The 27,632-nt window shown below is 33.5% G+C and overlaps 5 protein-coding genes across 5 annotated transcripts; 3 read left to right on the top strand and 2 right to left on the bottom strand.

Moving 5' to 3' along the window:
* Positions 1-4,176: 4,176 nt before the first annotated feature.
* LOC148233023 (N-acylneuraminate-9-phosphatase) lies at positions 4,177-13,802 on the top strand. The gene is made up of 5 exons (XM_088190186.1): positions 4,177-4,317; positions 9,283-9,457; positions 10,552-10,636; positions 10,896-11,118; positions 12,074-13,802. Exons 1-5 carry the CDS (start codon positions 4,216-4,218, stop codon positions 12,308-12,310), a joined length of 822 nt encoding a protein of 273 aa, XP_088046312.1. The 5' UTR covers positions 4,177-4,215; the 3' UTR covers positions 12,311-13,802.
* Neurochondrin (neurochondrin) lies at positions 4,338-6,737 on the top strand. Its single transcript, XM_088190185.1, has one exon. The coding sequence runs from the start codon at positions 4,435-4,437 to the stop codon at positions 6,643-6,645; it is 2,211 nt and encodes a 736-aa protein (XP_088046311.1). The 5' UTR covers positions 4,338-4,434; the 3' UTR covers positions 6,646-6,737.
* Positions 13,791-15,548, bottom strand: mRpL11 (mitochondrial ribosomal protein L11). Its single transcript, XM_088190188.1, has 4 exons — positions 15,360-15,548; positions 15,112-15,301; positions 14,879-15,045; positions 13,791-13,942 (listed from the first exon to the last, which is right to left on the bottom strand). Exons 1-4 carry the CDS (start codon positions 15,492-15,494, stop codon positions 13,844-13,846), a joined length of 591 nt encoding a protein of 196 aa, XP_088046314.1. The 5' UTR covers positions 15,495-15,548; the 3' UTR covers positions 13,791-13,843.
* A 1,736-nt stretch (positions 15,549-17,284) lies between these two features.
* Positions 17,285-18,473, bottom strand: Rpi (Ribose-5-phosphate isomerase). Its single transcript, XM_088190187.1, has 2 exons — positions 18,265-18,473; positions 17,285-18,060 (listed from the first exon to the last, which is right to left on the bottom strand). Exons 1-2 carry the CDS (start codon positions 18,469-18,471, stop codon positions 17,530-17,532), a joined length of 738 nt encoding a protein of 245 aa, XP_088046313.1. The 5' UTR covers positions 18,472-18,473; the 3' UTR covers positions 17,285-17,529.
* A 1,417-nt stretch (positions 18,474-19,890) lies between these two features.
* Positions 19,891-27,243, top strand: yata (N-terminal kinase-like protein yata). Its single transcript, XM_088190177.1, has 11 exons — positions 19,891-20,414; positions 20,484-20,713; positions 22,111-22,287; positions 22,345-22,573; positions 22,643-22,786; positions 22,856-23,037; positions 24,590-24,906; positions 24,987-25,151; positions 25,326-25,585; positions 26,290-26,494; positions 26,563-27,243. Exons 1-11 carry the CDS (start codon positions 20,037-20,039, stop codon positions 26,706-26,708), a joined length of 2,433 nt encoding a protein of 810 aa, XP_088046303.1. The 5' UTR covers positions 19,891-20,036; the 3' UTR covers positions 26,709-27,243.
* Positions 27,244-27,632: the final 389 nt, after the last annotated feature.

Below are 27,632 nucleotides of genomic sequence, written 5' to 3'. Positions count from 1 at the left end.
ACATAAACAAAGTGCTTAAAAAACTTATTAGCGATTAGAAATTTGAGCTTATTTTCGGTTTGAGAACCCTAGGGGTGTGTGATTTTGTATCCAGTGAGACTCAGGATGAAATCTATTTACAGTTTTATTAGTTTATATTACAATTGCGTCAGACGATGAATGGCGAGATGTTTTCTCCGAGCGGCGGTGGAGAAGCTGGCGCAGGGATGAAGTCCGTGAGAGGTCATTGAAGGTATTTTGTTATACTTTTGTTATACGTATCTTAATAGATAGTATAATTATCTTCTACTCGATTATATTAGACGTTATTATTTGTGAGCCTTTAAAATATTTGAAGTATGTTGTTTGTTGTAATGGCTATAAAGACATAATTTTATACAGATTTTTTTTAAACAGTAAAGATCAAATTCATATTTTCTATGTTTATTCCTAAAAATAAATAATAATTCATTACCATATGTTTTCTATTCATAAAAATAGTTTAAATTTCAATCAACGTCATAAAACCAAGAATGAGAAAATTTTTCCATTGAATCGACGTACGTGCCAAAAATAACATGACCGTCTGTCGAATCTAGAAATACGCGAACATTTCGATTAACCTTAGTTTGACACGTGAGCACCACACAGCGAACTGTTAAATCTCGAACTATAATACACACAATAGGCATGGTGATTTTTGATTAGTCACCGCAAAGATCTGAAGATCACGCTACCGCACGTGCTCTTCGTCACGTACAAATTTTAATCACAGCTCAATACTTTCACCTACTCTCTGTTCAACTAAATATAAATGTAAATTTTAATCCGATACATAATATAGCACACGATACTTTAATGATATATTAAAAATAAAATTGCCAATAAAATAATTTAATTCCTCTCTAGCAAACAAAATTAAGAATATTTTATCTATCTCCTTCAATAATCTTGATATGAGTTATCAACTTCTTTAGAAATGTTAATAATAATGATTTTTATGTTTTAAAATTTTCATCGGTGACTGGCCTTTGACGTCTTTGCGACCTTCTTGTAAATATTAGTACTATTCGTAAACCCTTTGTTTAGGCTTTGCATCTTCTTTGTTCCGTCATTCTAAAATAAATAAATTGCCGATGGTGTCAAAGTGCGTCGTCAATATTTGACTTTCAAACACAAACTATGCGTCAATTATCGTTATTATCACTTCTCGTGTGTGCCACACAGCTCATAGTAAAAGTGAAATCAGAAATGTTGTAATGTTTGATATATCAGCAGCATTGTCACGTATTTTATGTCTTTAATGAATTTTTCTATTGACAAATTAAGGTTCGTGCTATTTTTCCATTTATAATAACTATGAAAGTATAGTACGAGAACTGAAAATCAATGTCTGCAAAGAGTAACAAATAAAAATAGTTGACTAGCATTGATCTTAACCTTGAACTTAGCTTCAAGAGTACGATTCCGATTAACTCGTACCGATAAGAGTATATAGATGATAAAATGCCTATAAGTGCATCATCGATTGAAATGATAAAAAAATGTACATAAATATTTCACATTATTATGAAAGTGATAATAGAACATAAAATATGTAATTGTCATTAACTTAATCACAATAACAAACAAATAAACAGGATATATTATTTCCGCGTAAACCATGACCGCGAATTGTGTGCTAAGTTATTATTCATGAGATGACATAATAGTGACGTAGAATCGTAAAAAACATTACATATATTTTAATTGAAAATATTTATGAAATACTTTTTTTGGGCCACCTGAATTTTTTTATTGCTAACTATTGATAGAAGACTAAACTAAATTGTTATTGTTACTTCGTTCCAAGAAAAATGGAGCGTACTAACAGGGTCAGCAATAACAATCTGAGAAAGGTTAACTGATGCAATGACATTGCTTTTAATAAAATAAAATTTATAAACGTATCAATAGCTGGTTTCAACTTTCAAGTAAATAGTATAGATTTAGATATGTTTACATACAATTTTAATATAAATTCTGTGACTTTATGGTTCGACTATTTGCTTAATAGCCTATTAAATCAAAGTCACCTTCGCAAGTTAGAACCTTCATTGCGTGTACTTCCTTCCGAGATAATTTAATTTATGATGAACTTACATTGTTTGCTTAGAATTATTACATTACAAAAAAACATGTGCTTAATTTGATAGAAAGCTATTCAAATAATAAAATATTATATGCAAAAAAGAATTAGAATATATCTGAATATTTTATTCACTGTTAGAGTGCCACATGAGTCATATTTTATACCTTTTTTATTAAATTTATTTATAAATTATTTGATAATATTTTTTCGATGGAAATGTTTTGTTATTTCCTCAATGACTCACATTATAACAACAATAAATTAGGTTAAATATCAATAAATTTATAATGGTTAGATTTCACAAGGCTTGTATTATTATTCTGTAGATAGTAATATTCTTTAAGTATACTGACTTTCAATGAACATATAAATTTGCTTTCAAAAAAATTTAAGAATCCATAGATTCAAAAATGCTAATCTATACATACAATTAAATAACTATACATATATAGCACTTGTTAAAAGTCAAATGGAGTTTTTTATCCCAGCATTTCAAAAAACTTTAAGAACCCACAGATTCGTACTACGCAGTTCTTGAAAATTCTAATCTATACATACAATTTGATTACTATATATAGCACTTGTTTAAAGTTAAATGGACTTTAATTCTCTTATCTGGTTACCAAATAATTACATTCATCGTAAATTATTAGAACGCGTACAGAATCAATTGCTTATGTATCTAATTATTACCGATTAATGCGTGTGGAATATTATGTTATTGTATAATCAATATATCTATATTGATTATTAACATAATATTCCACTCGCTTAATTCAGCTGTAAATATTTACTAAGCAATTCAAAACTAAATTTATTAAAAAATAGTTTATTTTAATTTTTAAAATACCTAACGACATATTTAACTAAGTTAAGAATGCACTTAGCTGACGTGCAATATCAGAAAGATAGTATCGGCCGTCCAGGAGAGGGCTGGGGAGAGGTTTTAGCCGGTAGGTTGCTGCTAGCAGCGGAATCCGGCACAATCACCAGCAACCTGGAAGCTGGTGAAGTCTTTCGAAGATTCCCTTTCCTCATTCAAATAAAAAAAAGTTATGAATGCACTTGACACAATATTGAACAATGCTGGTGTATCCCTTAACAAACTTGTAATGCTTCCTCCACACTCTCTGGAAGTAGGGCATGGTTGGGCAAGGACGGAAAATATAATGTGTTAATTTGGGGCTACTTCGGTCGAGCTCGGGTCTGCCCGCTCTAATGTCTCGGCGACCTCGACCATATTCGGTAGACCTTTGGTTCGGTAACTTCCAGAGAGTGTAGAGGAAGCATAAGTGTAGCAACTGACGAAGCACCTACAATGTCAGTTATAAATGTAAACACAACTCGCAAAAGAGGTTAAGAGATTTATTGTATTTGACTGACATAATGGAACATTTGCAATCCTTATTTATCCATTTGAAATGGATTTAATCAGCTATGGGTTGATGATTTCTCAATTGATGCAATATTTATAAAAATATAATTTATAATAAACATTTTTAACACCGTTGGGTTTGATTCTCTCGAAAAAAAATTATTGCGGCTCTCCAATCTTTGAGATTCTTGTATGTGGCTCGCACTGACATGAAGTTTGGCAGCCCCTGGTCTATCTTATTCAATTTAATTGCGTCTCATTGAATGATTATAGCGAATGAATGATTTTTGCATTGAATATTACTGAATGGCCCCAGTTTGACAATCCCTGATTTAGCGAAACAGTATTATTGAATGCGCATATTTTAGAGGAGTTTCGAAGCTTCATTTGGTGGAAAAGTACCGACCGTGAGGAAACCCCGATGACATCAACGCCACGAGTGACGTCCTACCCCCGCCCCTTTTCCGCTCGCCCGCCGAGAAGTTTAAATCGGTCCTTCCCGGTCCTTCCCGGTCGTCCCGTTTCGGTCCGAATCGAAAGCGCGACGACCTATAACCTGTTACCCGCCGCTCTCTTCGAACAGTTGAAAAATGTTTGGATTTAAAAAATGAAAAAAATGAAAAAATTCGAAGGTATCGATCGTTCGCTGGGTCGTCCGATGCAGCTCGCGGGTCGCCAGTCGCCAGTCGCCAGTCGTCGATCGACGACGCGCGCGATCGGAGGTCTCGTCATGGCTCCCGCGGAAACTACGGGCCCCAGGGCGGCCATCTTCTTCGACCTGGACAACACGCTCATAGCGACGAGGAGCGCCGACGACAGCGCCAAAGACGAGGTGAGCGCGAACCCTGATCCGTTCCGTTTCCTCCTCGCGCCTCCCCCACCCCTTTCTGGAGCGGAGTAAAAATAGCGCTGGAGACTGCCGCCGTTCAGTCGGCGGCCAGACGTCGCCATGGCAGCCGCGCCCGCGCTTCCCGCGCCCGTCGCCGCGTGTCGCGCCATGCTGCTCGCGTCGCACAGCGACACCGAAAAATTCGCGGCCCTCTTCGCCGTCGCCAAGATCGTCAAAGCCGACTGCGACTCCGCGTCCAAGACGGCCTTGTTCGAAGCCATCGGCTTCCGCTTCCTGGAGAAGCTGCTCAAGAGCGGAGACGCCCCCGAAGATTGCCCCCCGACCGTCTACAAATCGGTGGCGCTCTCCATACTATCTTGCTTCTCGCGGGATCCCGAACTCACGGCTCATCCGGACATGCTGGCCGTCATACCGTCCCTCTTGGACATAGCCAGGACGTCCGACGAGGACGAATCTGACGACAACCTAATGCTGGTCAACGAAGCCTACTCTTGCCTCAAATGCATAGCCTCCAACGCCACCGGCAGACATGCTCTCATAGAAGCCGGAGCCGTACCCAAATTGGCCGAGATCTACGCTATGCAGAGCTTTCAGACTGACGAAGCCCTCGGTCTCTTGGCCGCCACCGTAGCCGGCGACTCTCACAAGGCCTGGGGCGGCTCCGTCGCGCCGTTCCATTCTCTCCTCAACAAAATATCGCTCGACTTCGAGATGGATCATTCGGAACGCAAGTTCGAACTCGCCGGCGTCATGACTTCCCTCCTCCACGGATGCGACCGAGTAGCCGTGGCCGACTCGGCGTCCGACGAAGTCTGGCCGTTGAGCCTCCACAACGGCCTAGTCGACATTTTAACCTCGAAAATTGGCAAAAGCCAACGAGATCCGGCTCTAAAACTACTGTCCGCCGCCGTCGAACTGCTCGGAATAGACTGGACGCTCAACTACGACGACAACAACGCTAGAAAATTCTTCTTACTCACCATCCAATTATGCTCTATCGAAGTGAGAATGCAACTAGACGATAAGAGCTTTAAACAGGCGTTCGCCAACGCCGAACTCGTCTCGGCCTGCTTCGTAGTGTTAGAACTAGCCGTCAACTTTTTAACCAACGACTCCATCGACCTAGAGCAGAAAGAGAAGCAGACCGTATACACCGGCTTCAAAGGAGCGTTCAACGCCGTCATGTCCGTCCTCACCAAAATATCCAACGACGTCAACAAAGACAAACTCCCCGAGATCGAAAAACTGTACGCGTGCGCGATGGTCAGAGTTTTGGCGGCGTGGTTGGCGCACGAAACCACCGCCATGAGACCGCAGATCTATAATTTATTGCCGTACATGTTATCGCTAGCTAACGATTCGTTTTACGCTTACCGGAATAGAAAATTAACCGAAAAGAAAGGCGACTCGGGCTCCAGCGCGACCGTCGTCGGACAGGCCGACACTCTCCGATCCATGTTACCGGCCATCTGCCACATGATCGTCGAAGACCGAGCCAGATCCGTATTCCTATCCACGAAACAAGACGAAGTACTATACGAATGCGTCGCTTACCATTGGGACGTCGTACATTATAAAAAACCACTCGTACCTAAATCGGAGCGCAACAAGGTCAAAACGCAACCCGCGCCCGAGCTCGACCCGGCGCTCGTCGAACAGATGAAAGACTCGAGAGCGGCTCTCATCAGTCTGTGCAACATATTCATGAATCTCACCGTCCTAGAAGCGAAACACGTCGAAGACAGCGTCCTCTTCAACACGCTCATGAAGTTCGTATTCAACAATCTACCGGAATTGAAATCGTCGCCTGAAAACTTGACTCTGAACGGACACTTGGCCATATTAGGCTTGCTGTTGCTCAAACAGCAATCGAATAAAGTCAAAAAGAACGATTTTTCTATATGCAGATATATCCAATCGACTATCAGATTTTTGTGGGAGGCTTACATCGTCGACGATTCTCACGATCCGACCGCTTTAGTCGTATCCATGACGTACAAAGAGCAGTGGGCGGAGATCATGGAGCTGTGGTTCTTGGGGATGCAGACCATGAGCGCGGTGCTGGCCCTCGTTCCTTGGATATCCGAATTCGCCATCGAGAGCGGCTGGGCCGAAGGCATTTTGGTGACGCTGCGCAAAGTCAAGATCGGCACTCTGCCGCCCAACGTTAAACTCGCGTTCGAAGATTTCCTGTGCCATTTGGTCGACGCCAGTCCGGAAGTCGCGAGCGTGCTCAAGAAAGCCGACGCTCTGAAGGTGTGCCGGAATCACCGATTCATGGAGCTCGGCAAGAAACTGTTCGGAGATTAGAAATAAAATGAATATTTTTTATTGTATTATTTCGCTTTAATCTTTTGTACTTATGTATGAATAAATTTAATATAATATATGAAACGTTTCAACAGTTTGTATTCATTCATCGCCTGCATGTTCATGTAATTTGATAATAATATTAAGTTGATAGATAAAAATTTCAAACGTCTAGTTTATTTATATGCAACTTCATGTTATTATTTATATTGATTTAATTCAAATCATAGTAAAAAACGCAAAATATATGAGTCAAATGAAAACCTTAAATATATCTAGAAATACTCTGAAGTACACGTCGTGCCGATCGAAGATAATTTCTGATGAGTTATATGTAGAATCAGGAAGTTTTGGCAAGAAGATATGGCTTCATTCGTTCTTAGCTTCCAGCTAGTGTTGATAGTGTCCCAGTAGCATCATTATCTGCTTCAAAGCGCCGAAAGAAGACATAGTGTGCTGACTTCTGACTCACTTTTAGAAATTAAGCTATTTCATTCACTGTTACTTGGCAATTTTCCTTCGCGCTATTTCAAAACATTCTGATCCAGTTGCTGGAGTGGCAGACGTGCATCACTAGTGAATTTCACTGATTAACCACTTCATGCCTGTAATATATTTCAAAAAACCGATATTATTTTTTCTCTTTTTTTAGATATATGTATATACGACAAAAAAATGTTTAGTACTTTACTCAAAAAAACGCGTTTTTTAGGTGACTGGATTATTGCGCACACGAAAATTCTGAATATAGGTGATTGTTTGCTTATCAAATATATTTTACTTTTAATTACAATTGCTTAATGTTTTTAAGTAAAAATTTATATAATTATAGGAAATGTAAGTATCATACCAATGTAAATTACTAATATAATTGTAAAATATTTTTAAATTAAATCATATTAACATCTATTATATATACAGACATTTTTTTATATTATATATATTCACGTACTCTTAATGTATGTATATTCTTAAGTAAATGTGTATATTGATTATCTATGACCAGAATTTTTGTTGTTTGGAATTTTTGCTGTGCATAATAATCAACAAACCAGTTTTTTATATTATAATAACAATAGGAATGAACAAAATACGCAATAATAAAATATTACTAAATGCAAAGGAAAAACTTATCTAAAGAGTCATATGAGAAATTCGCAAAGAAGCGATCCTGCGGTGTAACACCAAGCAAAATCTCGCACATGCGCGAGAACCACCCGTAACCCTTTGATTAGTGAGTTAATTTATACACATTTGTTAGTATACACCTGGGAGTCCATAATTATTTCTGTTATTTATTTATTATTTAATGTATCATTTATAAATTATTTTTTAAATCAGTGATTCACAACGTTTAATTAATTTGACTTATTTTACTACTTTTTTGTGTTAGTGTTTTAATAATTTATTTTAACACTTATATTATTAAATTTCGTTAATTTATTGTATGCAGTTTTTATATATTATTTGACTGCATAAACCCTAACTTATTAGAAGCTAGTACTAATTCAGTTTAAATCACAAACAGATTAAATTTAGAATTAGTCAACCTGGAATGAAAAAAGCTCTTTATCTTGCGAATATAATTATTAAATTTGTTATTTATATTTATTTTAATGTATCGTTTTATTTAATATAAATATGTTATTTTACGTAACTTATATTTTGTATATTTTTTTATTAAATTTACCTTTTGTACCTAATCTTTTTTTTAAATATATCATTCAGGGTCGTACGGTGAGATACGTTCCCTTTCGCTCGCTCGCGTGTTAGTGACAAGAGTGAGTGAGAGATAAGGACGTGCGTTACATGCGTTCCGCACGCCCACTTATCACTCAATCGTCACTTAACATGCGAGCGAGCGAAAGGGAATGTATCTCACTGAATGTGCCTGATATCATTATAAGTCAATAAAAGTGAATAAGGTAGATATGGCATTTTTTTGCTTAATGATTTTTTAGAATCTTTTATTTTTTTTTAATTTGATAACTGTTGATATTGTTTTCATTGCTGTCAATTATATGTTGGCAAAATAATCTTATTAAAATTGTTAAAATCAGAATCGATTCCACAGCTCTGTTTATTTCATACTCTGATTTGTTGATATTATTTTCTATAAAAATCATTTACATTAAATCAAATTTTTTTAAATATATGTATGTATAGATAATGTTTTTTTATTTACTATTTTTCAGTTATATATGTAAATATAACTATCTAGGGTACTTCAAAACAGTTAAAGATGACTGAACACCGTACATGTAGGGCGATACCGTTCAAAGGGTTAAGCGGTTAAAAAACTAATGACAACGCACCGTTTCCCTTGTGTGCCTTCATTTTTAAACTATATCTGCTACCAATTTACAGAACAATAGATCCGTGTTTCTTTAAGGCTTTTATTTGACTCGCCCTCATATATAATTTATATTATAATTGTGAAAATGTTTTGTTTCTGTGTTTTTAAGTTATAGGTATGTAAGTATTAACAGGACAATATTGCTCTTATTCAACCAAATTTCCTAAAAATGTATTGTAAATATCATAATTTATAAATTGTAAATATATGTTTTAAATGATCTTGAAAAAATATTAAAAAACTGATATTTGTATTTCTGTATTTTTTTACTTTTACGATAGATCGTCAGTATTTTAAGTGAACAATACGGTGTGCTGAAAGACGACGCTGCGACGGTGGCCTCCACTTTCCTACGAAATTTTCGCAGGTGTCCAGACAATCCGGATTACGATCTCGATTTGTGGCGCATTCATTTATGGAATGAGGCTTTAGGAGAAGAATATTGTCATTTAGGAAGTATGTCATACTATTTACAACCAACCAAAAATGTATTGAAATATCAGACTCATTCGATTATCTTATTATATTATCAGTGTTGAGAATGGCATCATTTGAATAATTTCACCGTCTTCTTTTGACAGACCGACTGAAGACTTATCGATAGCATCGCAAAAGGTTTTCGCATAACTCGCACGCTTCGCCAAGTTAACGCCTCATCGACGTTATCTTATGGAGCGAACGTCTACGTTTAGAACAGATAAACGTAGACAGAGTTAGAGACAAACCTGGTCACGTATATCGTTCATGATATTATTTTTTATTTTAACTTTTCATTGAGAGTCTTATGCAAATATAAAATATATTTACAGCGTTGTGTATTTATTTTATTCAGAATTTAAGCTAAAACACTTTCTAATAACCATTAAAATTAAAATCCCAATAAATTCCTTTTTATTTTAGAAATATTCCTGAACATTTGTTAGTTCAAATGTTAAAAACTATAATACAATAATCGTCAAACTTAAGAAGCCAATCACAGACAGCAACCGCTTAGTTAATTGTCTATCATTCGTCATTCAGCTTCACCTGTGTTCGAGCGTTGACTTTTATCTGCAGATTTTTTGAAATGTTCCATGTGTTGCATTCTGTCACTTTTATTTATCCATATATTTAAAACGGAAAGATAATAAATAAATGTTGTAATAAGTTTATATGTAAAATATAGATTAATATTTTTTTAATAAAAAGTATGCATATCCATATTGCAAGATTAAATATTAAGTAAATGTGATAATGTAATAGTAATAATTTCAATAAAATTCTTAAACATAAAGAATTTAAGGTGTTTTAATTTTAAACAACTACAATTATATTTGCAATGAATCTCACTTCATCCCCCATTATTAATTATTTCTTAATCGTAACCATCAAAAAAATCATCTTAGATAATAAAAATATACGTAATTGAACTTATGCCGTTATTTAATTTTATTTCACACGCATGTCTAGATTAGAATCTGTCCTTCGTACTTGTATAATGTCAAATATTCGATTAGATAAATGATTATTCAGTTTACAATGCGTTATTAACGTTCGTCATTTTCTTTCAGATGATATCTACTGGCAATGGCTAGAACTGCGATATCACTATCTGACTATTAACCCCGAGATATTGTTCCTCCTTACGTCGCTTAGGTGAGTTGAATGAATTACCGTCGCTACTCGCTCTTCATACAAAATATATTATGACTAAAGCAATAATATATATGCAATAACTTAACGAACATTTTATTCCAACTAGCTTTAGACGTGTGTTATTGAAAAAAGGCCAGTCGCGTTGTACGCTCTCCTTTCAGACGATTAACGTGTGATCCATTTATAATCATTTTCTAAAATGTTTTATGTTGTGAACCTTTATCTTGATTTGTTTTTATTTCGAAAACGAATATCTTAGGAAGCACTATTTGCTCGGTTTAATAACGAACGGTCCGTCACGAGCCCAATGGGAAAAGGTCGACCGGCTGGAGTTGAGCGGTTACTTTGACTGTATACTCGTATCGGGTGACTTGCCATGGGAGAAGCCCGATCAGAAAATTTTCCAAGAGGCTTGCCAACACCTGGGCGTGGAACCAAAACATTGCATAATGGTCGGTGATAAACTCGAAACTGATATACAGGTTAGTCATCGTTAAACTATTTATCTATATGCTGGTATCGGAAACTTCCTATGTATTATTAGTGAAATATGCGTTCATTTTTAGTACATTAGTAATCAGATTTAAGTGTATAAATTTAATAATCATAAACATAAAATAACTATAAAAAAAACTATGTTAACTTCTAGAATTAGATTACATATTCATTTTTTAACAACGCAAAATGAAAATCTTAAATATTTATCATTTATTGAGCAAAGATTCTGTCGCTTGCTGCAATGTTTCGAAACTACCTACTTCATACATATAATTATTAAATTTCTATAGAATTCAACCTTTAGTTATTTTGTGTTAAGAAAGTTACAACAGAACAATCTGTGAAAGTGAGGTTTTAGTGCAATAAACTTTTCTCCAACCCTAGACATTATATGCTCAACGATAGTCCCGTAGCTTTTTCATCGTCCCTTTATCTTATTCTTTATCTTGTTCTTTTGCCCTTCCGTTGTACTGGAGAATTATCTTTATACCTATCATCCAATAGTCATTCTTATATAACCAGTTATTTTGTTATGGATATACACATTGGACATCTCTTCTCCAAGAAAAACTGTACATGTAAAATATGTCTATCCAAGCCAGGACTTGAATCATATAGGAAGCTTAATTTATTATTATTTATGAATTATTAAAATAAAATAATTTTTATTATGTACTCTAAATAATTGATTATCCAAATCCAATCTAAAAGGCAATTGGAAACCGGCAAGCTTATTCGTTGTCCAAAATAACTATTAGGAAACCGATTATGAAGAATATATTGTCGCTTGTTTAAAATGTGTAGAAATTCAGAGTACTCGTAGCAAATCGTGCAAGTTAAAAATACGCATAATTGAACTTCATTTATATTGTTTGATAGTTATGTAAATGCATTAAAATATGACTGAAATAAAATAACTAATAATATTTTTTTCTTCAGGGAGGCATAGAAGCTGAGTTAGGAGGCACAGTGTGGGTGCCACTAACGACGTCAACATTATTAAAAGAATCTCCATCCGTGACACCGAATTACACCATCGACAGCGTCACTCAATTGCCGGAAGTTTTGCACATAGATTCGTTTCCAATGCAAAACCAAATTACGATAATACAAGAAATGAGCATTGCCACTTCTCCGTCTCGCTTGTCATACGGTGACAATCACAAATTCAGCTGATACGTAACCAACAAATGCGCAGACGCTATTACTACGACGTGCATGCTCTTTCTTAGTTTATTCTGAAGCGTCTCTTACAACAGCTGGTATTAGAGTAAACATTTTAAGCACTCCTCTGAGATGTGCAATTGCGGGTACATGCAGCTAATCGTCAGTATTCATTTGAAAGAAGATGAAGTTAAGAAAAGGTGTACCAAAGATTAATCACGATCATCATTGTTGTCCTTGTCCGATTTTATCCGATTAGATGCTTTCGTTTACTCCTTGTTCGTATCGATGTAGAATTGATATAAGCATTGTTGTTATTAACATAAGATATTCAGTATTATTAATAGCATAAATACAACTCATCTGAAACACTGTACTTATTAAATATTAGAAGACAATACTCGAAATTTAGCATCATGTTAATGTTCCTTCGGATGTATTTATTGAGTAGCTTTTAAGAGATGTGATAGAAACGAAAGGACTGGTGAAATTGTGATATAAAATAATGAAACGAGTGTTGCTCGCGAAATATCATAAAACTGATAACGAATCTCGAATGATAGGACTATGTTTTGTCTTTGTTTATTTTTTTATCAGTATTCTGGCACCTAAATGTTGAAAAAATGTATTTTTAAAGCTTTTTACATTGACATTTTTTTGACGTTACCATTTTATTTGTGCGAATAAACGAAAACATTTCTTATTATTTTTCCCATATAAGAATGTTACCAAATATCTATTTAGTAAAAAAAAAATATTTTTATATAAATGTTTTAACTTAATATTGAAAAAATGTAAAAAAAATATTTTTGTGTTGTTCATTATTTTTTATACGTCTTTTAAACTTTCAAAGAATACCTTCTACAGGGTCCAAGTACAATAAAGTGTGTGTTGCGTAAATGCTTGCTTGCGATGGTTTTACTCACGATGGAGTAATATGAAAACGTTGCGTGTACCTTAAAATCACTATATATTTTATATTTTGTTAATTAATTTTCTAGATTGATGTTCCTAATTTGAGTTTCTCTTAAAATGTTTTTTAAATTTTTAAATATCATATATCTCAAGTTGGCGTAATGGAGCTTATTATTATAGTATATACAAAAACAGCTATATGCATAGTATACAATTGTTTATATGTTAAATTTTTCGCTTTCAAATATTCGTTCTTCAGTATTGTAGTTTCGACGTTTATTGAAAGCTTTTATGCATATGTCGGTTACTAAAATTTGCTTCGTTTTGGTTTAAATTTATATAAATTACGTTGTTAGCGTTTTTCTGCTGTTGGTTTTCATAGTTATTAAAATATTGTAAATGATTAAATGTATATACATATGTATGTATGTACATACATATATGTTAAAATTATCCATCCATTCTAAATAGGAAAAATATTTCAAGAGTTGAAAATTGAATCTTATGTGAGTACATATACGCTTATTAATTATATGTATGTCTAAAAAGAATGTGATCAAAATTTAAATAAAACTTATTTTCATCTAAACACTGTTTTATTTCTAACATATATAAAATTTCGATACAAATTTATGACATTCGTAACATTTTTGCTTCTTTTTTCTCCATCAATACTTGTCTCTGCTCCTCTTCCACTGCAGTCCTCTCTTCTAAAAATTTTCTATATTCCTATAAAATTAATAAAAATTAAACACACTATTACACCGCACAATTAATTTTTAAAAGTTGTTTGAGAAACTACTAAAAAATAATCACCGATTTCATAATATGTGATACATAGCTACACTAGTTTTTCTAAGAATGTATTACTGACTAAACACGATAAGGTTTATAATACTCTCACTCGCCAAATAATTGCATTACATTTAGCTGGAATGTTTTGCCTTTCTTGCTATTTTACTTGTGCTGTCCAAAACGCAACTTAAGGATTTGCAGTCCAAGCAGATGACATAGAGCGACTGACTATTGACTTGTGAGTAGTCAATTCACTGTGATAATATAAATCATGCGTAAAACGAGATATTTTTGCTCCATATTTTGAAACATTGTACGATTCTTGAACACGAGAACAAGCAGCACATGTTTCAAATTGTTACTCAGCAATCATGATGTAATAAAATTACTTGATTTGACATCACTGTTATTACGGTAAGTCTTCTGAAATAGTATCCAATAAACTAAAAATAATTAATTTTTAAAAATCAATGTCCACCCAGTTACGCAGTTAACGTTAAGGTTATTTAGACGACAATTTCGAACTTAAGAAAAGGAAATAACAACTCGTTTGGACAAAGAGCCTTATCAACAATAAGAAAATACGAAATACCACAATTACGTAACTAAACAGCACTTGTGGACAGAATTGAAGTTTAAACAATTCTACTTCCCTTGTATATTATATTACTGAACTTTGTGTAGATCCCCAAAATTCTTTGGTGGAACCCTCAAGTTTCACAAGACAAATTTGGAACTGCTAATCTAAATAATGTGTATACTGGTTATTAACCACAAACCAAAATTCCTTGCCCTCACAAATACACACAATCTCCTCAAACATACTATTTTGTATGACAGTATTTGACAATGTAGATCAATTGTACGCACCTCAGGGTCTAGATTCCTCTCCACTTGAATACCAAGCGTCCTAGCTGATCTTAAAACCAGAATGCATATTTCTCGCAATGTTTTGTGTCGTAGTGGAGGATCTTGAGATTTTATCTTAGCTATTTCATAAATATGCTTGATTGTAGTTTTACCGGATACTTCCCGACCTAATGACGCAATTTAAACTCAACAGATTAAAAAATACAAAAACAAATAATTGAATGTAAATTTACCTGGTTCCATGGCACCTCTTTGAATACCGGCCGCTTGTTTTAAATAGTAAGTATTCGTAGGATTAAACATGATTAGATTGTGGGAGCGATCCGGATTTAATGTGACACGGACTGGTATCGGAATACCCTGCTTCATTTCGGCAGTGCGTTCATTAAATTCTTTGATAAATGCGGGTATGTTTATAGATCTCTATAAGAATAAACAACTGTAATTTCTTAATACTGAATGGTAAGCGGTTAGAAATTACCGTCGATAGCTGCGAACCCAAAGGAGGCGCAGGTGTCGCTAATCCGGCAGGAATATTAGTTCTCATTGGAGAACTGTGATCTACTTTTTCCGTCATACTCTTCATCAATTTCATCCGCGCTGCCATTTTCGACATTTTTAAAGTTTATATTTTTTCGACTTTTCTAGGTTAGTTGCAAAAAGTGACACCTTGGCCTTAACAGAATTTCTAACGGCTATGTAGCTTACAGACTAAAAATATAATGGCAGCACTAAATTAAAAAATAATGCATAGTAAAAGCAAAACTTTCTATTTCTAATAAATCTGATATTTTTAAGAACTCTAAAATTAAAAAACATATATTTTTTTATATATATTAAAACTGAGCTTGTTTATGACCAAAAATTAATTTTACTCTATGTTTAATAATTTATGTTTTTAACCACTATGTTCACCCATTAGCGCTCAAAAGCTTTCTGTTCTACACTAAACAAGCACTAATAGTAAATGAGTTTCATCAATGATAACTAGGCTAATTCTAAGGACTTCATCTTCTTCAGCCGTCTTTTCAAATTGTCCACATTCAGGAATTTGCTTGCCTCGATGTTGACGTGCTGTTGGAGCCTCATTTCATCTTTAGCAGCAAAACGTTTTATAGCACTGGCGGCGTCTTCGATACCTAGGTAACGATGTATATCTCTATCGAGAACATACCATGGAGCATTCACAATGTTTCGTAGCACTTTATTTTAAAACTTTTTAATCATTTTAACCCAAAATGATTTCAGGATTTGGTTGTATATCTTGATTGTTAGTTTGGAATTTCTTCCCATAATATATAGCTTTCTACATTTTACTTTAACTTATTGATTAGAGATCCTATCAGCGGTTTAATGAAGTTTTTCGGTAGTATTCGCTATTTCTTTTCCCACTGTCAGGATTGCTGTATCATCCGCGAATATAAAAAATATATGATAATATAATTACCTTACTTCACTTCTTTATACATTATACAATGACGACTAACTTTGCTTACCTAACAAATATTGTGTATATTGATAACTGAGCACATATAAAATAATACACGAAAACGTATATATGCGTTATTTGATGTTAAGAATTTGACTTTCTATTTTTTTACTAATAATCATTTAGTTTTAACTTTTTGTAATAAATAATTTAATAGTACTATTTTGTTTATTAAAATCAATGCCCATAAATTATTCTTTTTTTAACTAATTGATTTTTACAGTAAACTTTTATGACGTACAAAAAACATATTTACTTAAATTATTATACAGATATACAATGAATCAAGCATTTTTTCTAAAAACAATGCATATTATTTTCCAATACGCAAAACTAATGTGCCACAGAAAATGATAAAAACAACAATTTTCAGCTAACTGAAGTGTTATTATTTCTTTTTATTATTAATTTCAAAAATGAATAAATATTTTTAAAAAACAAAGATCCAAGTTTTAAAAAAGTTCACTCTCCATAATATCTCTTTATTCCTAATTATCAATAAATTGTAAACTAAAATATATTTGAAGTTTAACTAAATAAATAATAGCTCAGGAAATTTCCGATACATTTTGCATAATTTCGTTATATTACAGAAGTAATAAGTAATTATCTGAAAGCAAATATTTAATTTTATGTGCACATAAAAACATTTACTGTGATGCCCCATTATTATGCCCAAGGCTGTATATAATATTTATAGCAAACATCTTAATGTATGTATTTATTATATTAATAATCTTTCATTCATCCAAATATATATATATATTTTTTAGTAAAATAACTCAATTTAAAATTAATTATTAATCAAAATATTGATATATAACATAATTTTTTCAAAACTATCTCATTTAGTCTTAAATTAAAAACAAATACAATTGTATTATTTTGTAATATACCAATTTACAAAGATTATTAAATTTATTTTTGAGTTTGTAGGTTTTATTCAAAAAAATATAATATAAAACTTTTAGTTTTAACCGTTAACAAAATAGTAAGTCATTTTAGAAGCCGACGTGTGCACACAAATAATAGCATAAATTTATCTTGACAAAATAATACGTCGACTCACTCTTACGCTTATATGTACATACAAAAATATCATTCAAAAATAAAGACACCTTTACAATTGTATATTGTTTCTAATTCTATTTTTTATAGGATTTTAATACATTCTTTCCTTCACTGTGCCGTCGGCCTGTCCAAAGTACGCTTTGCTAGCCATGGCGACGAACAGTCCAGTCTCGACGACACCTGGAATCAATTTTATCTTTTGATGTACGGCAGCCCAGTCAAACGTGGTTTCCTTGATAAACTTCCAGTCCAATAGGAAATTTCCATTGTCAGTGATGCAAGGTCCGGCCTTAGCGACGGCCATTCGCAGAACCGCCTCACCGCCAAACTCCTTCTCGATGACATTCTTAATAGGAACGTAAGCCATCGGCACGACCTCGATTGGAATGCCCTTAATGTATTGTTCGCCCAGTCGCTTCGAGTCTTTAGTGTAGTCGGCGATGACGACAAACTCGGTAGCGCAGGAAACAACTATCTTCTCTTGTAGGAGACATCCTCCGCCACCTTTGATAAGAGTCAATTGATCGTCCGCCTCGTCCGCTCCGTCGATAGCGATATCTATGATCGGATTTCTTTCCAAATCTCCTAGTTTTAGGCCATGCTGGAGAATGAGCTGCCTCGCCTTGAATAATATAAATAAAACAATAAGATATCGCATCACTATTAAGTAGCTGTTAATAATAAGCATATACAAGACAGATTCACAAAGCGTCTCATTTACACGAACTCTACTGCAAAACCGAAAAATATATTTTTTTCAATATTTCCAAAAAACACACATAAACCGGTGATTAAAAAGTACAAAATCTGCCTAAGCTAACCTAACCTGAAAAGACGAAGGAACGCAAATGACATCAAGCCCTGACTCTGCCAGGTGTCGCACGGCGTGGACGACCGTCGATCCGCTGCCGACTCCAACGACTTGGCCGTTCTTTACGTGATTCACTACCGCTTGCAACGCCGCAGCGCTCTTAGCTTCTTCTACTGACATCGTCACCCGGCTAATTAATCTCAACGCGATTGTAGGTCGCATCTGTCAAACCTGGGCTACCAGCGCTAAAAATACATAATAAAATTAAAAGCCTTTTTTGATTTTCACAAATACAGTTTGGATTTTCAATTGTTCTCAAATCGATGAATCCTTGTGAATATATAGATCTAGATTACAAAATCTATTTATTTACTTTTTAGATATTCATAGATTTTCATTTCTAAATAACATTGCGACGATTTTTTTTCACATTTAGAAATATTTTTAGCTGTTATTAAAACATAATTGTTTTTTTTAAATTTAACTTCATACACATATTACAATTTAATATTAAATTTAATTGAATGTAAAAAGAATTTAAATTTAATAAATAATTACCTGAAGAATTTAACAGCAAATAAAGATACAGAATATTATATATAAAAGCAACGGAAATGTTAAAAAATACCTATTATCATATGCCACTAATCAAAATAATAAATGGAGATCGGGCGAGAGATAACAAATAAAATGCCAACGCTTTTGCGAACCATCTTGAGGAAGTACTTAAACCCAATGAAATTGAAATATGGACAACGAAACAGGAAGCGAAATTTAAAACCAAGCAAATGAAGAAATAAAATATGTAACACCAACAGAAGTAGATATAGAAATAATAACTAATATTAATATAACTTAAGCACCTGAATTACACTTAATAAGTGGAAAAATTATACAGAAGCTTTCAAAAAGGCAATATTTAAACAAAATATTTAATAAAAGTAATGTTTAGATTAAAACATGTGCACAGTGCTTGGAAAATAGCAGAAGTAATATTGATTCTCAAACCAGCTCTAAGATCACCAATTAGAACAAAAAATGGAAAATAAAGTTGAATGAATTTGAATCGGTACAGATCAACTTCACTAATTAAAATATAATTAATCAATTGCAAATTTTCAATATCTCATTTGAAAATATAGCTAAATACCTTGGCATGACCCTGGACACAAAACGGCGGTGGAAAGAACATATAAAAAAGAAAAAGAAGAACTTGAAATAAAATATAGAAAACTATATTGGTTTATGAGAAAAAACTTCAAACTATCTAACTATAACTCTATAACTCTGGGGATGTGGCAAACAGTGACACATTAAAATTATTAAAAATAAAGTGTTACAAAACATTGTGACTGCTTTGCGGTATGTTCGCGATAATGTCATACATCGTGATCTATAAAACGTTTTGCTGGTAAACATGAAACGATGCTCCAACAGCACATCAACATCGAGACAGCTCAACGTGGATAAAGTGTGCTTGAAAAGACGGCTGAAGAAGACTAAGCCCTTCGAACTGGTCTAGTTATTATTAGTAAAACGCATTTAATATTAGTGATTGCGTAGGCAATATTAAATATAGAGTAAAGTTAATTGTCGGTCATAAATTGAAGAAAATGCATCATTAATTTAACCACTGGCAGCACTGGTGCGGACTGTCATCGCGACACGACACCGCCGTCGCCTTGACGTTTTGTGTCGTCAATTGCGTTCGCTCAATACTGCTGCGTCCGAATTAGTCTCGTTCGTAACATGTTCAAGTTCGCGTAGACACGACACAGTTCGCGAAAATGTGGTCGTTCTTTTCGCGCGATCCCGCTAAAGACTTTCCTTACGATTTGGGAGAGCCCGTCCCCGGGCTGACAGACAAGAGCGTTTGGAGCTTGCACAAAGGCAAGAAGCGCAGCACTCAAGAAGAAGTCTCCGTGTTTTTGTTCGACGTGCAGAAGAGCTCCGAAACACAGCTAGAAATAGCCAAGTCGGCGCTCAAGAAACTCAAGACCCTCCGTCATCCGAGTTTGATGCACTTTTTAGATAGCTGCGAAACAGACAAGTTTCTATACATAGCCACCGAAGCCGTGGATCCTTTGTCTTCGTACTTGACGCGCATCACGTTAGAAGGGCAACAAAAAGAACTATATTTATCATGGGGATTATTTCAGATAACGGTAAATCAACATTCTTATCGTATGGATATGAATCATTTTTTGATTGCTTTTTATTTTTAATCGTTTCAGAGAGCACTGTCCTTCTTAACGAACGACGGTAATATCAAGCATAATAATGTGTGTATATATTCGGTGTTTGTTACTAATTCGGGCGAGTGGAAACTTGGAGGTTTCGAATTCCTAATGCCGCACGGTCAAGATGGATCGCAAACGTTCATCGTTAAGATCTTACCTGCGTTGGAATTATACGACCCGCCTGAAAAGAACGACCCGACTAAATTAAAATCTGTGACCAAATGGTATTACATTTTCATTTTTACCAATGCTTTGTATTTATTAAATCGATCAATTTTTTATTTCCATATGTTTATTGTTGCATTGCACTTTTTTTCAAAAATTAAATTGCTAACACACAGAAAAGCATGGAATTAATTAACGAGTTTGTGGTCTGTTTCGTCATGACAAAATCTTTCTTTTTGTTTGCCCGTTGATTAGTGCTATCGAATTTTTTAACTTAATGGATAAACGAAATATATTACACCAAATGACTACTGATTGAAATTTATTCAGCTCACAAATCACTTTTATCCATAATGGCTAAAACCAAAAATAAAAATAGACTGAGCCGCACATATTATTTTAATAGAGTAATATTTTAATGTGAAATTTCTTTTTTAATTTTCTCACTTTAAATCTTAGATTTAATTATCTTTAATTTTGACAAAAATTATTCACACGTGTAAGTTGTTCTAATTGCAGCTGCAACGCTCATTGCCAGTTTTTTAAAGAATTTATCATTACAGACGTATTTCTAATAAAACTGAACTTTGCCATTGGCCTCAAACATATATTTTAAATCAAAAGATGACTGAAGGTCTAATAACTCCATCTGCAAATTTTTGGAGCTGATTCTACAATAATGTCAAAAAGACGTAAAAAAAATATAGGGCACATTCTAGTAATCCCTTAAAAATAAAAATCTCTCCTGAAATTCTCGTAATAAATTAGTCATTTCTTGTGCATATATAGAAAAATATTTTTTATCACTTGAATTTTTTTAATAATGAAAAACTGGACTGTAATTTTTGATCTAAACTGACTCATACAGTTTTGCTTTGAATACTTTTATATTTTGATAATAATCGTTTAATTTCATTGTGATGTCTGTAAGGAAACAAATCCATAAGCCACTGTTCATCGTATAATTCAGGAACATTCTGATCATTTTCATTCATAAATATTTGAATTTCTTCCCTTAAATTCCAAAATCTTTCTAAGCATTGTCTGCGACTTAACCATCGAATTTTTGAATAAAAAAGTAAATCGTTCTTGAAACTGACGACACTTCAAATAATTGTTTTTTATTACTTTAATTGTTTTAATAACAACTGACAGCGCATGGTTCATATTGAATATTTATACTGCCATAAAACAGTTTTTACCTGTAGATTTGTAAGTGCACTATTTATTTTGTGCCGTTTATGTTACTCAGCGGTAAGGTTGGCTGCACAAAAACATCGACTGGGTAGCATATTGGCCTCGGGTTGGACATCGCTGATCTATAATATATTTCATCATAGATTTGTAGACTTAAATTTAGAAAGCTTTTGATGTAAATCAAACTATTGGTTTTCTAACCATAAAACACGCCCCTTACTTAATATATATATTTATATAACAAATTGTATTGTTTTAGCTCTACCGATATGTGGGGACTCGGCTGCCTTATTTGGGAAACATTTAACGGACCATTAACTCAACAAGCTAGCTTAAAGAAATTAGAATCTATACCTAAACAATTAAGTTCGTTATATTGCGAACTTGTCAGTGCCAATCCTGCGTCTAGACCAAATCCTGCAGATATAATTACAAGGTAAATATAATCAATAAAACAATTAAATTCATAAATACTCGATGAAACGCATTTTAGGTGTCGTAAACCGGGCGGATATTTCAAAAACGATCTAGTCGATACATTACTGTTCCTGGAAGAAATTCAAATCAAGGATAAAACTGAAAAAGCCAGATTCTTCTCCAACCTTAGTGCACAATTAGATAATTTTCCTGAAGGTGTTTGCGTTCATAAGATATTACCGCAACTTCTCACTGCTTTTCAATACGGCGACGCCGGAAGTGCTGTACTTTCGCCGATGTTTAAAGTAAGTCCCGTTAATAAAATTTATAAATATTGTATAACATCATAATGAACTAATTTTAAATTATTTCAGCTCGGACGTTTATTAAATGATGCAGACTATCAAAGACAGATTGTTCCGTGTGTCGTGAAACTATTTACATCGAACGATAGAACCACTCGTTCTCGATTACTTCAACAATTAGATTTGTTCATATCCCACATACAGAATAATACTGTGAATATTGTTTATTTTATTTTTATGATTTTATTGTTTTATTGGAACTGATAATGTAATATTTTTTAGGTAAATGATCAAATTTTTCCGCAAGTCGTTCACGGTTTTATGGATACCAATGCCATAATTCGAGAGCAGACTGTCAAATCAATAGTCCACTTGGCTCCTAAGTTGAATTACAACAATTTAAACGTCGAAGTACTTAAACATTTCGCTAGACTACAATCTAAAGACGATCAGGGTGGAATTAGGTATAATATTAGGTTGTCACATATCAAACTTCGCAATTGCTAGTTGCAAATTGACGCTATTTTTTTATATTAAAAAACATATTTAAATTCTAAAATACCATCTCACTTGAAACAGAATATTCTAATAAATAGGATAAAAAAAAATTGCATTGTAGTTGAGTAAATTTAAAATTCGAAGAAACAAATTTATTGCTTATTGAATTTAAATATACTTTGACCAATACTCACATATCAGAAGTCCATTGTAATATCGGTGAGGATAGCTATCATATTTTTAAAAATATGTAATATCGAAATGCAGATAAACTATGGAGCAATATACGAGATATAACATCTGTTTGTACTCGGCTTATTTTCCCCTGAGAGATGAGCTGCCTTACTTTGTATTTTAGACTTAATGGACTTTGTATTTTGGACTTAATTTGGAGCTAATGAAAGTTCTAAAAATATAATTAGTTTTTTAGGTTAGGTTTGGGTTTGATCAGCAGATGGACGTTTCACAGCTGTCAAATTGAGTTTCATAGACATTTTAAAGCAGCATATAATTACACTAGCGCCTATCAGTTAAATTATATTTTCGCTAATAGAAATATGTATCTACTAGTGAAAATATATTTGGATTTCACTAATGAAAATATAACAACTGAAAAATACACATTTACTGTAACATTTGTACATGGCATGTAAATAAATAATGATAAGTATGTAAATGTATATATTACTACGTATGGAAAAGTTGAAATCATTTAATTTTACTAGCACATGCTAGATAAATTATATTTTTACTGATAAAAATATATATCTACTGGTGAACATGTATTCCGATATTATTTCACTGAAATGATTTATTTAAAAAAAATATTTTCAGGATATATTCGAGACTGATTTTGTTTTGAGGGATTAGAATCAAAGACGTCATTTCAGCTTTTTTAACTGGGGGGGACAAAAGTTGGCCAGTCAGTGCTCGATTTTCTTTTAAAGAGATTAATTATTTTTTAGAGAGATTAAGATTCATAGTATATCATTAAATGACATGTATTTTTCTGGCCAAATTCAAGGAGCAAAAGCCACCGCCTGCCCCCCTCCCAAATGACGTCTCTGCATACAACTGTCTAGTATATCTAATTCCATTAATTTTTAAGGATTTACTTTTTCTTTACTTACTTGCGTTCATTAAGACAACGAAAAAGTAACTTAATCTACTCACTGTGATAGAAATTGAAAGAACATGCTCTTCTCATGGTCAATTTTATGTTGCAATGTCACAAGCAGAGTATCAAAAAATACGATAGAAATAATTTAACAAAAATTTCATTCTTGCACCATTTTTATGAATATAATATGTGGTTTGTCAATGATAAGACACTGCTTTATTCATAAATAATACTGCAAACTTACAAGAGTATTTAGAATTTGATTATAACAATTTTAAGATTTTCATTTGACTCGCCCTTTAATCATACATTAACAAATGCGCAACTTTATGTGAGACAACTTAATATAAACACAATTTCAATATATTTGTGAATTTATAAATCTTTAATTCTTTCAGAACTAACACTACAGTGTGTTTGGGAAAGATAGCTCAACATTTGCATCCGCAGATTAGGCAAAAAGTGTTGATTTCAGCTTTCGTTCGTGCGACCAGAGATCCGTTTCCGCCTGCCAGGCAAGCTGGAGTTTTAGCTCTAGCTGCCACTCAACAATACTTCTTATTATCGGAAGTTGCATTACGTATATTACCAGCTCTGTGTCCGCTCGCAGTCGATCCGGAGAAACAAGTGCGCGACTCTGTATTCAGGACCATTCGAGGCTTCCTTGGAAAGTTGGAGAAAGTGTCGGAAGATCCGAGTTTGAAGGAAGACATGGGTAAACTTTCGCCGTTCGCTTTGATTGGATCTGTATGACAACGATTGTTTAACTCGTTTTCATTTTTTTTCTACAATTAGAGGCAGACGTACACACTGCAACTCCATCTTTAAGTAACGCTGCAGCTACATGGGCGGGATGGGCTGTAACTGCAGTCGCTGCCAAGTTTTATCGTAGTCATTCTGATACGGCAGGACGGCCTCATCAAGGAACACCCAAACTTATGTCAAAACCAGCTTCATTAGGTATATATTCATTTAAAATAAGTTTGTCACTTTAAATATTAATTAATTTCTCGAATCATTAAAAACTGAAGGATTTATCATTTGCAAGCAAAATGTCCAAAGTCAATATTATGTTTAATTCGATAATGAGCTTTATTTATTTTATTGTACTTATAATAATATTATTTTTTTAAGAACAACCGTCATCTAGCAGTATCTCAACGACCACATCGTCGGTAACGTCCATGACTTCGTTGGAACACAGCGAGTCTGCTTCCGATTACGATCCTGATCATTGGGATATGGGCGGCCAGTGGGGCGAGATTGGCCGAGGCGGTGGAAATTCACCATTGCAAGCCAATCCGCACTCATCTTCATCGGGCGGTCAGTTAGAAGCTCTTTGCGAAACGGACGGATGGGATAACGAAGAATGGGGAACGTTGGAAGAAGAGCCGGTGAGTGATAATCTTTTAAATTTGTTTTAGTCACCCAAATTAATTTGGGTTCATGTGTTATCTTAGCAATGATGGGATTGCAAAATCTGTGTTTTTATGTCATGATAAAGTGAGGCCTACTAAATTTTAAAAAATCACAAATAATTCTGAAGATTTGGTGGAAATGCCGAGACAAAGCTCCTTCAGGCTTCCTATAAAATTTCATAAGATATATACGTCAAGACTTAAAAACACTTGAAGCTAGCTGTCACTCACAATAACTTTCATAGCTAACTACAAATTGAAGTATTAAATATTTTGGCTGTTTCTATTTTACTTGTCGCTCGGGTTGCTTTGTTACCAGTTTTTATATATGTATAATTTTAAATGAGCTCATACAAATAAAGATAAAGCGCTAGCTATCATCTCAGCCTTCTCCTGATTTGTATTGTCTATGTTGTTTACAGTTTTTAATGGTGATATTTCTGTGTATTTATTTTTAAGCGATTTTGTTACTTTTAAGTTTTATTGTATCCCACAAAATTGCGCTAGCTCTCTAAGAATCATAGGAGGCATGGTCTGTAGGATCTTTCTCAAGGGAGATGTAATAGCTAAAGGTTTAATAACCACTTACAGAAGATGGTTACACATTATTATAATTTGTTCTTGCTACCTTTATGTTTTATATTTTCTTAATATAAAAACAATATATTTTTAACATACAGGCTGCTGCTGAGTCTTTGTCCAGTCCTAGTGAAGCATGGGGCCCCAATGCCAACTGGTCGGAGCAAAATTCAAACCTAACACACTCAACCAACAATAGTCAAATTAATAGCAATCTTAACAAAATTAACTCACATGTTAACAATGCAGATTTATTGGGCGGATGGGAAGACGGAGAATTTGAACCAATAGAAGAGACCAACTCAAGTATGTATATCTATATATTTTAAGTATTACTTGAATTATAAAATATTGATTTTTATCAATTTGAACAGACGGGAATAATAATAAGATAGAAGAGATGAAAAGAAAAAGGGAAGAACGCAAACTCCAAAGACAGAGAGAGCTCGAAGCTCGTCGATCGGCCAAAACACAACAAGGTCCTATGAAACTAGCCACTAAAATACAACCCCCTTTTTAATCTTAAAATGACATTTATATATAAAGAAGTAAATATAAAAATTCGATTAATATTTTTTTACTTCATTTGTGCAATGATTTTATTGCATGTAATTAAATCTGTATCATTTCATTTACTTTTGACTATTTTTCATTTATAAATCGTTCAGTATTTTGATGTTTTTGCATTTTTACATTAGTCTTATTAACGACGCTGTACCAAAAGTGTATTTTTAATTAATTATAAGATTGATGTGCGTAAACATATTGTGCAAGTGAACCCTTTGTTTTAATATTTTGGCATTGTATCAGTACTCGTTATTAACGCAACGTTTCCTTTAACAATAAAATCTGTCCAAAATAAAATTCCATTTATTACTAAATAAAATATGTATAAACGCTAGGTCAATTACATATCAAAATATTGAAAATGTATAAGTGTTTTAATTGACTGAATATTTGTGCCCTTTCGATGTAAATTTTGTACGTTAAGAATTTGTAAATTTGTCACAATGCGTTTTTTGAATGAAAATAAATCACCAGTTTTATAGTTAAAATATCAAGGCGTCAAATTGATTGTTGAACCCTGAAAAAAGTCACTTATCCCAGTTTTATTTTTATATATTAAACATATTTAAATGTACATTTGCTTTTTTTTTTGTATGTGCTGTTTTTGTTTATATATATAAAATGAGCAACTTGTGCCTTTATATACAAGTTCGATTTTGTAATAACTAAGCTTAAAAGTCATTGCTCAAAGCTACCATATTAAATTGTTCATTTTGTATTATAATTTTCATTATGTATATAAGCTTATGCTTTATCAGTGTTTATATTGAATCTCAATTATGTACATTTTATTAGTGTAAAAGACATTCCTTGTTTCTTTTTAATGTCAATTGAAACTTTTGATGTATTATTTTTAAAAAACATTTTTATATAAATT

This window comes from Plectrocnemia conspersa, unplaced genomic scaffold (genome assembly GCF_051122295.1).
Source record: "Plectrocnemia conspersa isolate PC_06_02 unplaced genomic scaffold, ASM5112229v1 ptg000008l, whole genome shotgun sequence".
Taxonomy (NCBI): Eukaryota; Metazoa; Arthropoda; class Insecta; order Trichoptera; family Polycentropodidae; genus Plectrocnemia; species Plectrocnemia conspersa.
This window is presented reverse-complemented; position numbering and strand designations above follow the sequence as displayed.

What these genes read in the sequence shown, in the direction of transcription:
- LOC148233023 (XM_088190186.1), top strand. Translation starts at nt 4,216, where the DNA reads ATGGCTCCCGCGGAAACTACGGGCCCCAGGGCGGCCATCTTCTTCGAC. An exon ending in TTCCTCCTTACGTCGCTTAG is followed by an intron (nt 10,637 to 10,895) that starts GTGAGTTGAATG and finishes CGAATATCTTAG; the next exon opens with GAAGCACTATTTGCTCGGTT. An exon ending in AACTCGAAACTGATATACAG is followed by an intron (nt 11,119 to 12,073) that starts GTTAGTCATCGT and finishes TTTTTTCTTCAG; the next exon opens with GGAGGCATAGAAGCTGAGTT.
- mRpL11 (XM_088190188.1), bottom strand. Translation starts at nt 15,494, where the DNA reads ATGTCGAAAATGGCAGCGCGGATGAAATTGATGAAGAGTATGACGGAA. An exon ending in AAGAGGTGCCATGGAACCAG is followed by an intron (nt 15,046 to 15,111) that starts GTAAATTTACAT and finishes TTGCGTCATTAG; the next exon opens with GTCGGGAAGTATCCGGTAAA. An exon ending in AGAGGAATCTAGACCCTGAG is followed by an intron (nt 13,943 to 14,878) that starts GTGCGTACAATT and finishes TTAATTTTATAG; the next exon opens with GAATATAGAAAATTTTTAGA.
- yata (XM_088190177.1), top strand. Translation starts at nt 20,037, where the DNA reads ATGTGGTCGTTCTTTTCGCGCGATCCCGCTAAAGACTTTCCTTACGAT. An exon ending in GGGGATTATTTCAGATAACG is followed by an intron (nt 20,415 to 20,483) that starts GTAAATCAACAT and finishes TAATCGTTTCAG; the next exon opens with AGAGCACTGTCCTTCTTAAC. An exon ending in GACGATCAGGGTGGAATTAG is followed by an intron (nt 23,038 to 24,589) that starts GTATAATATTAG and finishes TAATTCTTTCAG; the next exon opens with AACTAACACTACAGTGTGTT.
- Rpi (XM_088190187.1), bottom strand. Translation starts at nt 18,471, where the DNA reads ATGCGACCTACAATCGCGTTGAGATTAATTAGCCGGGTGACGATGTCA. An exon ending in GCGTTCCTTCGTCTTTTCAG is followed by an intron (nt 18,061 to 18,264) that starts GTTAGGTTAGCT and finishes ATATTATTCAAG; the next exon opens with GCGAGGCAGCTCATTCTCCA.
- Neurochondrin (XM_088190185.1), top strand. Translation starts at nt 4,435, where the DNA reads ATGGCAGCCGCGCCCGCGCTTCCCGCGCCCGTCGCCGCGTGTCGCGCC.